This window comes from Mesoplodon mirus, assembly GCF_964341445.2.
Source record: "Mesoplodon mirus genome assembly, chromosome: 16".
Classification (NCBI taxonomy): domain Eukaryota; kingdom Metazoa; phylum Chordata; class Mammalia; order Artiodactyla; family Ziphiidae; genus Mesoplodon; species Mesoplodon mirus.
This window is the reverse complement of record NC_138992.1, coordinates 76063321-76076593: the sequence shown is the minus strand read 5'-3', so window position 1 is coordinate 76076593 and position 13273 is coordinate 76063321. Positions and strand designations below refer to the sequence as shown.

At 45.5% G+C, this 13273-nt stretch overlaps 1 protein-coding gene across 1 annotated transcript in view; it reads right to left on the bottom strand.

The window, feature by feature from the left end:
* The window catches only part of ST18 (ST18 C2H2C-type zinc finger transcription factor), a gene marked incomplete at its 3' end in the record, with an annotated part of 105071 nt that overhangs the window by 9719 nt on the left and 82079 nt on the right, over window positions 1–13273 (bottom strand). The window contains exons 13-17 of the mRNA XM_082601157.1: window positions 9096–9158; window positions 8282–8350; window positions 4483–4545; window positions 4301–4381; window positions 3171–3392 (exon numbers count right to left, since the gene is read on the bottom strand). Coding sequence (XP_082457283.1) covers window positions 3171–3392; window positions 4301–4381; window positions 4483–4545; window positions 8282–8350; window positions 9096–9158 — 498 coding nt within the window. The remainder of the gene's footprint in view (window positions 1–3170; window positions 3393–4300; window positions 4382–4482; window positions 4546–8281; window positions 8351–9095; window positions 9159–13273) is intronic.

Here is a 13273-nt window from a genome sequence, read left to right as displayed (position 1 = left end):
TAGTAAACCTCAATAAAATTACAGTTATGGTGTGGCACTAAATGAGTTCTATTAGTCACAGGAATTCTGGTTTTAAAGCTGCAAACATCCATAATGATGTGTATTTAATATAATATCATTTGTCTTCTCATTTGCTATTCTTTCAAAGTGGAAGTCTGTAACATGAAGTCTTAAAGAAAGCTTTTAAAGTAATTAGTATGTAAACAAAATGCTGATGTAATGCACAGGTAATTGTTCTCAGTCATCCTCTAAGGTATGTTTTGTAATTATTCCCATTTTGCTGAATCTTAAATGGGAAAAGTTATAGAACTTGCTTTAGAGGACGGCTGAGGAAAGTCTGCATGAGTGCCTGGTGGTCGGGAGGATCCAGGAAACACCAGGGATGGGCTGGTACCCAGCTCGGGAGAGGGGCTCTGGGGTCCCGATGCTGTGAGTTGTGCAGGAGGGGGGCAATCCCTGAACTCCCCTGTGCTCTGATTCTTCCGTCAACTGAGGGTCACCGCGGTCCCTGTAGCTTACAGGGTTTGTAAGGGTTTAAAGGGATAAGCCACGTGAGGAACTTAGAAGAGGCTGTCTGCTAGGACAGAGCAGCCTGGAATAGCAGTTGGCCTTTGGCAGGGACGGGAAAGAGAACAGAACAAGTCAGGACGTCAGGGTTGAGAACAGGACAGGTAAAGGTGTATCGTAGGTCAGTCCGTGTGATTCCAGCACGTCATTCCTACTTTAATGAATTACTGCATAGCTACACATATATTAATATAATTGTACAAAAGGGAAAGGAAATAGTCTGTGCTGAACACCTACTATGTACCAGGCAATAAGCCAGGCATTTTATTATCTTATTTGTTTAAATCCTACACATAGTAAAGAAAAGCATTCCACCTCAAAGAGAATACCCAGGTTAAATTTGGGCTCTTAAATCCTTTTAGTAGCAAGAGAGAAAAACAGTGAAATCTCAATTATTCATTTGTCTAAATTCTTAACTGTTTTTCTTCTCCTAGAAAATAATATCTCTGCATTAATACTGCAGCCTATATTTTTGAACTCATAATTTCCTTTTCTTATTATGAAGTAAATAGTATGTACACAGATACATACAACATGTATTTGCAGTTGAAAGAATACCCTTGAGGGGCCTACATTGAATTTACCTTCAAACACAGAACGCACTTTGAAGCTTCACCTGCCCCACAGCAATAGCTGTCTCCTGTCCCGCAGAGACAGCCATTAACTCCAACTGCAGATGAAAAATTACCTAGTTTTTTAAAACGTGATTTTGCTCCATGTTTTTTCACTTTGTGGGACTGAATCACACCACACGTATCCCTCAGCACTCCGTCCCACTCAACACCTGCTCCAAATCCTCCCGCGGTGCCTTTGCATCCACACGGATCCGAGGCCCTGCAGGTGGAACCACTCCTGTGCCCTGCGCTGCAGGGGCCAAGGTGGCGGGCAGGCGGTCCCCAGCCTGGAGCCGGGAAGCCGACCTCCTGGCACACGGCCGTCTCCATCTCAGGGTGCAGGAGAACCTCTGGGACTGAGCCTGGACGTCTGGTGGCTGGACACCAGGGCACCCTCACCAGCTCCCTTACTTCTGAGGCATCAGCTTCCTGACATGGTTCTACCAATTCCTCTTCCACCTACAGCTCTGAGGGTCCCTGCAGCTCTATATCCTCACCAGGCCTGGCGTCACCATGTAAAACCACTCCAGGATTTTTCAAGAGAAATCTGTTGTTCTAACTGAGGGATGCACTCGCCACAGTCCAGCATTACTATTTCATTATCGATGTCAACATGGACATGACAGGGTCCGTGGTGAGAAAGCACAGCTCCTGTGCAGCTACGAGGCTCGCTTGATGTGTGACTGTCCTTCCTGGACAGGAAGCGATGGTACAGACCCAGAAGAAAACAACGTGCACTATTTTGAATGCGATCAGGCATCTGAGAACCATCAAAAAATAAACCACCTAAAGAGATCAGGTTTCCTCCATAAGCAGGTGGGGCTCTTGGAAAACTTCATTTCCTGACACCGTCGACGTGCACCTCGAAAACGGAACCAGCTTTGCTCTGTTGGCATCCTGCCCATAAGCAGAGCGTCAGGACTCACAAAGCTTTGTTAGATCTTAAATCTGCATGGTGCACCACAGCCCCACGACCAGAGGTGTGTGCAGTGAACCTTCCAGCTCCGCTCCTTATTTTGTTTTTTGGCCATGCCGCTTGGCTTGTGGGATCTTAGTTCCCTGACCAGGGATCGAAACTGCACCCCTGGCAGTGAAAGCGTGGAGTCCTAACCACTGGACCGCCAGGGAATTCTGCGAGCTCCTCTCCTTGATGTAGAATGTGGACAAAAGCCTGGGTTAAGATCAGTGCTCCTGACAAAGAGCCTGGTTGAAGTACATGCCACTCAGTGAGGAAGGAACTGAGTCCCTGTGAAGCTAGAAAGGGTTTTTTCTAAATCTCTCTCGTCCTCTGGGTACTTGGTAATCGCTGTGTCCTTTTCTTTCTGGCCGCTGGGGATGACTCACAGCTTCCCAGCTGCAAAACAACTACCATTTGGTCTGAAATGGAGCCAGTTCACGAGCGGAAGGGCGTGACATAAACACGTAAAGTGAAAGTTTACGATCACACAACGGAAGTGAGTAGCTATCACCACTTAGAACTCAAGTGAACCACTGACAGAACCATTAAAAAAAGCAGCACAAGCAATAGTTTAGAATAAAAAAAACACAAGCACAGTTTCAAAAGCAGTTGAAAATCGTGCAGTGAATTTCAGAAATAGAGAAAATAACATTTTCCATCCTTCAAACTGGTCAAATATCTATCTGGCAAGGCTCATTACTTGGACATCTAAGGTGCTGTGATTAATGACCTTGAGGGGGTCTCTCCCCTCCCCCAGACAATCCAGGTGACAAACAATCACAGGAACCACACATTAAGAAGCAAAGCTGCGCTTCCCTGGTGGCGCAGTGGTTGAGAGTCCGCCTGCCAATGCAGGGGACATGGGTTCGTGCCCTGGTCCGGGAGGATCCCACATGCCGTGCGGAGCGGCTGGGCCTGTGAGCCATGGCCGCTGAACCTGCGCGTCTGGAGCTTGTGCTCTGCAACGGGAGAGGCCACAGCAGTGGGAGGTCCGTGTACCGCAAAAAAAAAAAAAAAGCAGCAAAGCTTACCTCCTGTGGGTGACAAACACGTTGTTCACGTGGCCCAGCCCATTGCAGCCTGGCAGCGGGCAGTGGGGAAGTTCCTGTTTGTTCAGCTTCCAGGAGAGGGGGGCCCCGTTGAGAGGGTTCTCCTTCTGTCTCTTGGCGGCCAGGGGACAGCCAGAAGCCGTGCGGTGGGATGTGTATTTACCTGATATGTGACCTTGGCCATCACACCCGATCACAGGGCATCTGGAGAGACACAGCACAGTCGTTAGCAGCTGGGAGAGACGAGATAAGCCAGGTGAAGCACTGAGGCGAGCGAACGAGGAGGTGGTGGTGAGAGCAGACCACACAGGGGCCAAGTGGGGAAAGGACAGCGTCTACCAGGTACCTTCCAACCGGGGGGACAGCAGTAGCGCAGTAATGATGGTCCTCGGGCTCCCGGCTAAGCAGCGGTCATGCATTATCTCACGTGAGCCTCACTGCTCACCTGGTGGGCAGAGGCGCTGTTACCCCATTTTAGAGGGGCAGCGAATGACTTCTAGAGCTCAGGGGACTTGCCACCAGTTTAGAAGGAGTGGAGTCAAGTGTGTGGCCACACTTCTCAGCTCCAGAAACAACCAGGGAAGCCCTTTGTTATGGGTTACGTTGTCTCCAAACAAAGACCGAGGGTCTAACGTGTCAACTGGCTCCCACTCATCACAGAGTCCACGGCTCAGAGAACGGGAGTTCTGATTTCCAAATGTCTAAATACTGCACGTTGTCGAGCAAGCCTCTGTACATTTCTGCACCTGTATCTGCATCTGTCACCCAAGACCTGAAGCATGTTTCTCAGAGGAGGGAATTTGCTTTAGATAAAATTGCACCTTAAGTTTCAGGGGAGCCCGCAGCCGTGTGTGTCACACTAGGGCACGTCCACGAGGCTGCTTTCCTTTAAAAGCGCTGGGCAAGGACGAAGTCCTGCTTTCCTTTGCACCATCAGGGACCCGTGTGAGCACCGCTGGGGAGCGCGAGGTGTTCTGCAGCCTCCGAGCTCCCATACTGCTCCCAGGGTGTCGTGATGGACAAGACACGCAGTTGCCTCCCAACCGAAGTCCCCCCGTTTGTCCCACAAAGGGCCTCTGCCCTGACGACGCCGCCTCAGCCGTCACACTTACTTGAGTTCGGGGTCTTCTTTTTCTTCCTTCGTAGGGGTCACCTTGACACCACCTTTCCTGGCACGAGGGCAGCCGGACAGGCTGAAATACGGACCCAACAAACAACAAAACAGAAGCATGTGATCTCATGGGCGCGGCTGCCACCGCTCTGATTTCCATCTCGGGCATGGGGTCAGTCTTACCTTCGGTGGGAGGCATAGTTTCCGGTCACGTGCCCCGAACCGTCACAGCCTGGAGTGGGACACCTGGAAGACACGAGAGTGGAGCTGGGGCCGTGTGGGAGTGGCTAGGAGGTCACGACACATCACACAGAGCCAAGCAGTCAAACAGGATGAGCTGATTTGTGGGACTCTTTTTGCTTGTACAGAACTAGTTTTTGGCTAAGAATCCTTTTTTTAAAAAAATGAATTTATTTATTTTTAATTTATTTATTTTTGGCTGTGTTGGGTCTTGGTTGCTGCGTGTGGGCTTTCTCTAGTTGAGGCGAGCGGGGTCTACTCTTCATTGTGGTGCGCGGGCTTCTCATCGCGGTGGCTTCTCTTGTTGCGGAGCACGGGCTCTAGGCGCACGGGCTTCAGTAGTTGTGACACGTGGGCTCAGTAGTTGTGGCTCGCAGGCTCTAGAGGGCAGGCTCAGTAGTTGTGGCGCATGGGCTTAGTTGCTCCGTGGCATGTGGGATCTTCCTGGACCAGGGCTCGAACCTGTGTCCCCTGCACTGGCAGTTGGATTCTTAACCACTGTGCCACCAGCAAAGCCCTAAAAATCCATTTTTAAAGGAAATATTAAGATGTGTTAACTACTGTCCAATGCTTGGAAGACACTGTATTCATTGTTATCCTGCATTCTTTTTTTCCTTCTTTTTAAGCCTTATTTTTTTAAATTGAAGTGTAGTTGATTTCCAATGTTGTGTTAGTTTCAGGTGTACAGCAGAGTGATTCAGTTTTATATATATATATATATATATATATATATATATATATATATATATATACATAAAACTTTTCAGATTCTTTTCCCTTATGGGTTATTACAAGTATCGAGTATAGTTCCCTGTGCTACACAATAGGTCCCTGTTGTTAAACCTTATTTTGGAAGGAATCTGAAATTTGATCCACAACTTACTGCTGGGCTTCTGTCTACATCATGCAAAGTTCTTATCTTTTGCTTAAGAAAAAAGAGTTTCCAAATTGTTTCTGTGTGTAACTTATTTCCTTTGATTTGCTCCACCACCATGATAATCCCTTACATTCAGATGGACAACAGTGGTGGATGGGACAACCAGAGACCTGGTGGATTAATGCAACTGCCAAAGAACCTAGGACATTTGCACCTGATCTGTTCTGCCTCATGGTCCACCTTAAAAGGTCTTGTGGAAACTCTACCAATAACTCTGACCGACAATCAACCATTAAATTTGGAGTCAGGGGAGTGAAGGCGGAAGGAGATTCCAATTTTACTTAGAATGCTAATTAGGAACAGGGTTTAAAATACACTTGAATGCAAACATATACAGAGATTCTCACTCTTTTGTTGCCTTAAAAAATGCCAGATAGTAATAAAAACACAGAGGTGGGCTTCCCTGGTGGCACAGTGGTTAAGAGTCTGCCTGCCAATGCAGGGGACACGGGTTCGATCCCTGGTCTGGGAAAATCCCACATGCTACAGAGCAACTAAGCCTGTGTGCCACAACTACTGAGCCTGTGCTCTAGAGCCCGTGAGCCACAACTACTGAGCCCACGAACCACAACTACTGAGCCTGCGAGCCACAACTACTGAGTCTGCGCTCTAGAGCCCATGAGCCACAAGTACTGAGCCCGCACGCCACAACTACTGAAGGCTGTGCACCTAGAGCCCGTGCTCTGCAATGAGAGGCCACCGCAATGAGAAGCCCATGCACCGCAACGAAGAGTAGCTCCCACTTGCTGCAACTAGAGAAAGCCCACGCGCAGCAACAAAGACCCAACGCAGCCAAAAGTAAAAAATATAAAATAAATAAATAAATAAATAAATTTATTAAAAAAAAAAAAACGCAGAGGCTGTCATAAAATGTTTGCTTTCCTGAAAGTTCTTGTAGACAAGGTCATTGTTATTATTTCACTTGTATGCCCACCCAGGTTCAGATTTCTACTCAAACAAGAGTTTGAGAAAGATAATAATCCAAAGAAGAATGTAAACATTATTCCTTTTCTGAAACTCTAACCCACTGAACTTTCACAGAAATTCTTTTATATTCAATCTTGAGGCGGAACATAGGGAGTGAATGCTTTTCTCAAAGGAAATATGAAATCTGCATAATCTCGTCGAGCTAACCAGAGAACCCTGCAACAATTCTCTAATCAAACATTTAGAGATTTAATACATATTCTGTACTGTAGGAAAGGCTCAGATGCTATTAAAATTTTTAGTAAAATAGTGGTTTACTAGCATATTGCAATTCTGGAAAAGTCTATGCCAAAAAAACCTTGTTTTGAAATTCTCCCTGAATATCCAAACAAGAGGTCAATGAAATGTTCCCTTTTCTTTCTGTACAGAAAAACCGCAAAGATGTTACTTATTAGGTGGCTGTATAAAGCAGGTAAGTACTGAACATTGCTATAGAACCACTCAATCTACATGTTCTCAATGTATTATCAACATTTTCTTCTAGAAATAATGTTTAGAGAAAATACTTAGGAGAACTGATAGCTATTTTTAAGATACGGCAATATAGAAGTTCAGAGCAATCGAGTAAGATTGAGTGAGTTTGCCTAGCTCGTCTCTCCTTTCAATATGCTAATAAGTCTCCACTTCACATCCTTACATTTCAATCTAGAAAAATGGTAGCCAATAAAATGATTTCTAGAATCTACACTGACACAATCAATTGTACACTCACTTTGTATATCTTAGAGTTGTCTTTACTATTCATGGTACTAAAATTCTGAATTTTTTACCTGTTTAATATCACATCTTGTTTCATAAACATTTTTTGGATAATTTTTAGATAAATTTTAAACAAGTTAAAAAACGGAAATACTAGCAAAATTTTAAGAAGATATATTCTCTGAAATTTTACCTGTAATTTAGACACCAAGTGTTAATTCTATTATTTACACAAATATTATTTTATCACTAGACTTAGTAACACTGATTTTTCCTAAAATATTATGTGCAAATGCATTTTGCTAATTTTGCTTAATGTTATTCTTCATCTTTTCTAAATGTATGCCTTATATTTTTAAAGGGTAAAAAGTGGATTATAACTTTTTATTAGTCTACATGTATTATAACAATACATGAAAATAACAAGTGAGAAGTTTGGAATAAAAGAAGATAATAGTAGGAAAAATCAAATCAATCAACGAAAGTTAATATACATGTGACTTTGAGATCCTGTAGACAAGGTGAAAATGAGCCAGAATTGTATGTCACCCCCAAAAGTGAAAGACTGTCGTATGATTCAAAATGCCCACAAGGTAAAGTACTGTGCAGTTTTCCTAAAGTCAGATGATGAAAATGCTGGCCGTACCCTCCTAGGTCTGATTAGTATACACGTTCTGAAAGTAACAGAGAAAAGGTGTCATAGGTGTTCAACATCATTGCTTTTAACATTTTTTTTTTTTTTTTTTTTTGCTGTACGCGGGCCTCTCACTGTTGTGGCCTCTCCCATTGTGGAGCACAGGCTCCGGACACGCAGGCTCAGCGGCCATGGCTCACGGGCCCAGCCGCTCCGCGGCATGTGGGATCTTCCAGGACCGGGGCACGAACCTGCGTCCCCTGCATCGGCAGGCGGACTCCCAACCACTGAGCCACCAGGGAAGCCCAACATCATTGCTTTTAAAAACATTGTAAAATACAAACCCTCCAAGTCCAGCTAATTAACTAAACTCAATTACAGTGATTCGGTTTTAGCTGTTTGAGTTTTTGGTGAGAAAGCGCGTGGTAGTAATTTACTTAGGTGCCGTCTGCCCCTGGTTAGGGCCACCCTGACCGGACACTTACTTGAGTTCCTGAGAGTTGGCCGCCATGAGGGATTTCAGAGTCTTATCTGCCAAAGGACATCCAGAAACACTGAAGAGGGAGGAGAAAGCAAAAACAGAGACACACGCGCTGACACACGCAGGCCCGACTTGGGGGCAGCCTGAGCTGGTGAACACATGTTCAATCCACCGATGGGGTTTGGGAAAAAGTCTGAACCCGGCTTTGCTGCTCTAGCCAGACCGGGCTTTGGGCACCTTGACTACTTGTCACAGACTCTGGTTTGTTATTTACCAAACCAGGGGCTTTAGCCCAGCGAGACCCCCGGCTCCAGTGATGACTGACCCAGAGAACCCTCCCTCTGCATCCCGAGGGATGGTGCTCAGAAGTTAAGGCCCTGCCCAGAGGGACAGCGAATCACATGGGTGACACAGGTGGGAGGAAGGGCCGAGCACAGCCTCTGCACTACTGTCCCTCCAACCCTTTACTGAAGCCTCCCACAGCGTAAAAGATCAGTTCAGGTCACTGCTGTCCTACCTGGGTTTCACTAGAGTCCTAAAGCTAGACAGGACCCGAGCCTGACATGAACTCTAACTTCTGGGTTGTAGCCTGGTTCATAGGATCAGAAAACCGTTATTGACCAGAGAAGTACACTTTCTTTACAATGTCAGTAAAAAGACTGAAGACTTAGCTTTATTTCTGAAAAACGAAACAAACCAAAACCCCAACTAACTCAGTCTCCAACTCCCGATCGAGATCATATCTTTCTAGAGAGGGTGAGGGTGAGTCCTTAAGGAGGACAGATGAGGAACGCCTAAGTGAGAAGGCGGGGAGCTACCTGCGATGAGACGCATAGTTGCCTGTGACGTGCCCGCTCCCGTTGCATCCTGGCGTTGGACAGCTGGGTCAATAAAAACACAGAATCAGGGTCAGGTGCATTCACGGATGCACTTGCTCTGTCTGACTGGGTATGAGGTAGCTTCTCTTTTCAAGACCAGTTAACACATATGGGACGTGAAGAAGCTAATGAACTAAAGATGTAGATTATATAAGGACCAGCAGACGAGACAAGAGGAAACTGCCATGATCCTGATTTATTAGTTTCCAGGATCACATCAGCTCTCTGGTTCAGATGATGTAGGACAGTGATGCTAAAATACGTGTCCTGGTAATGGATGTGAGTGAATCAACAGTCAGTGGTGTTCTCTTTCTTTGAAAATATGAGTTATAAAACATAAATATTAAAAACCCATGCTTTATCATGATAGCAGCTCTTAGGTACCAATTATATCACAGATTTCAGAAAGAAATTTTTGTGACTTTTTTTTTAAAGAAAAAGATAACATAGTAACTTCATAAACATGTTAGAAAAACACCTGAAAAAGAAGATCTTTGAAAATACTACATATGGCTAAAATGTAAACTGACATTTTAGATGGGACAGTTGCTGCTAGTACAGAAATAGTTACGAAGTTTAGTTAATAAAGCTTGTGATCAGTTTCATCCAAAGTTTTGAACCCAGCAAAGACAATCAGGAATTAACCACCTAAGCAGTAGGCTCTCCAGGCTGTCTGCCAAAGACCAGAGTCTGTCCCCGGCACTTCATTTATCTCAGAAGCTGGTCACATTTTATGCATCTTATGTGTATTTTAAAAATAATGAAAGTGGATAGTTATCCTGAGCAGTTTTGTTGCCAGAGTTAACAGATTCCTTGGTTTCTCAGCCATTTATTTCCCTCTGACGCTGCTTGAAAGTTGCTGGTGTGAGGTAAGCAGATTGACCCCAGCCCACTCGGTGGTTTTTGTGTCGGTGTCAATAATCAGGGGAAACATCAGCTACATCACTCGTGCTTTCTGATGTTTTCGGCGCCCTGCCCAACGTGAAGGCTCACCCACGTGTGGAATGCAGACTCTGCCTCTTTAAAGGGGCATTTGGGGATAGATTGATGACATCCAAGATTTCTGAAACGTCACCTTCTCAGTATTTTTTTTCCTGTGAGCTACTTTCCAATCATCCTCAGGTACTCTACAGAAACTGTAAGAGTTAGAATGTCTTCATCTCTCAGAGAGATGCTTGATTTCCAGAGCTTGATCTGAGCTGAACCAGCCAGCTCTTTGCCCACCACTTTCCTAGATGGAACATCAGAAAGGAAAATGCAGAAGCTACAAATATATGTAAACAAGAAAAAAAAGAACAATGACTAACATCTGAGCTGAGTTATCTTGCAAGTGCCATTCACCCGCTATACAGAGAAACAATCTTTTCTGATAATTACACAGCTGGAATATTCAGAGCATGAGAGATTGGTTACAGTGCCCTGGGAATTCCTACTTTGGAAATACATCGCCACCTGGTGTGCCAAAATAGCTTTGCATTTATTTTATTTTACTTTAAATTTTATTTCTATTTTTAAATTATGCCTATTAATACTGCCAGGAGAGGCAAAATGCCAATGATTTTTTAAACCAGACAGTTATAAATTACTTAGGAAGTATAATGATAAAGTGTGCATTTAAATAGTGGCTATTTTGTTTCAGCTTTGTGGTATAAAGAGGTCAAGGAATAAAGCCAAGACTGAAGGGAGTGATGTAGTGGGAAAAGATCCTGTTCTGGATCCTGACGGCCGGCTTAATTTACAGATCTTCAATGAGAAATCTTGTACAATAACATGTGCAGATCCCAGTTGGGTGATACAGTCTGGGAAGATTTGCAAATGAAAGTATCACAACTTAGAGAAAGGAAACTAGCTACTTCCCTCAGTAAGTGGTGCTCAAACTCTAAGCAAATTCACGTTGATCAATGACATCAAAAAGTCCTATTTTAGCCGAACAGTTTCTGGTAAGCAATTAAGGTGCATTTATCTGTTAGAAACATAAAACAAAGCATAATAAGGACAGGGTGAAACTGTAAAGCAGTGAGACGTTTACAGAACCAGTGTGTGACACAGGTGTGTAGAAGTACGTGGTACCCACCCAAGTGCTCCCCTGTTCCGAAATGAGCAGAAAACCACGAGGCCTCTAGAGAGTCAATTTCCTAGGAATTCATGATTATATTCCAAAAATTGTTCACCATCTTTTTGGAGCCCTTTCTCTTTGCACCAATGAGAAGTGCCCATTACAAAATAATCACACTTTATTTTTCTGTCCAAAATGGTGATGCAGGTTAATTATCAGTTTTTTACATTTCATTTAGCTTGGAACGACTCTGGAAATTTCCAAAATCTACCTTCAAAGGATAAACATTGGCCCTTTTGGAAGATATCTGAGATAATATGCAGAAACAAAATCCATTCAAAGATTTTAGAAACTTGACTAGCAGGCCCATGGCAGCCTTGACATGGCCGCTCCATGTCACCTCCCAGAGGGCGCAGTGCTTGGTGACGTGCAGCTCTGGTACGTGGGCCCTACATCATCAGGAAATGTTAATCTCCTAAGAGAACATCATGCTCGAGGCAGCAATGTCTGCCCACAAAATCCTTAAGGAATGCAGCATAACCATTTATTTAAAAATCACTCGACCATAAAAAGAAATGAAATTGAGTTATCTGTAGTGAGGTGGATGGACCTAGAGTCTGTCAGACAGAGTGAAGTAAGTCAGAAAGAGAAAAACAAATACCGTATGCTAACACACATATATGGAATCTAAAAAAAAATGGTTCTGAAGAACCTAGGGGCAGGACAGGAATAAAGACGCAGACGTAGAGAATGGACTTGAGGACACGGGGAGGGGGAAGGGTAAGCTGGGATGAAGTGAGAGAGTGGAATAGACATATATACACTACCAAATGTAAAATAGATAGCTAGTGGGAAGCAGCCGCACAGCACAGGGAGATCAGCTTGGTGCTTTGTGACCACCTAGAGGGGTGGGATAGGGAGGGTGGGAGGGAGACACAAGAGGGAGGGGATATGGGGACACATGTGTACGTATAACTGATTCACTTTGTTATACAGCGGAAACTAACACACCATTGTAAAGCAATTACACTCCAATAAAGGTGTTAAAAAAAGTCACTTGAGTGTGGACAGGACAGACTGGTGCTGGACCGGGGGCTTCTGACCGACGGTTTCTGTGTGCAGGGCCTGTGCAGCGTCTGAGGTGTGTCCCTGTCACTGGGGAAACGAGTGGCACTGCAGTGGTATCAGGGACCCGCGCGGGATCGTGGAAGGAGCAACCTCAGTGGCTGGAACAGCCTGCCCTCCTGGGAAAGGGGGCGGGAGCAGTGGGGCTGGGAAGGGGGGACCACAGCAGCCGGGAAGGCCTCTGGGGTGGGTGACACGTGGGGGAAGAGCTGAGAGAGGAGAGGACGGCCCACAGAGGTCGGTGGGCAGGCGTTCTGCTCAGGACAGGGTGCTTCATCTATTTTATTAGAAAAATGTAAACGTACTTTTATGCTGGGGGCTTCAGAAGAGAGGGTACAGATGCCAGTGCTTAAGTGCAGGGCACCTCTTTGCTAGAAACTCTCATTAACTGGCAGCTTCAAATGTACTTGGGTAAGAATATACATGAATGTTTAATCACTTTCCTATGGAAAAGATTTTCTTGCATGTCACTCACTCACTCCCGGTAACCAACCCCCCGGGACAACACTATCTGCTGAGGATATAAATGCCCAGAAGCCACGGCTCCCGCCTTGCCTTTGCCTGAAAGCCCCTCCCCTCCCTGTCCCCTCTCTCCTTCCCTCAATGTCCACCTGATGTCTCCATGTCCCCCGCACAGTGGTGACCGGAAGATGAGGAGGAAGGTGGTCAGGACGGCCCGTGTCCTGGCGATGGCCCAGGAGAACTCACACCTGTAAGCAAGCTGTGAGCCACACTCTGAACTCCAACAGCCCCTGGTCAGAGATCTTCGGGGTGAAAAAGGAATAAGAGTGTGCGAGCTGGGCTCAGGCCACAGTCCGTCCTAGTTAATGACCCTGCGTCGTTTGGTGGCACGTCCCTCGCACCCCACCTCTGCCCCCTGCCCCCCGTTCCCGCCACATGTCCCCCCGCTGGCTGGCCTCCCTTATTCCCAAGACCC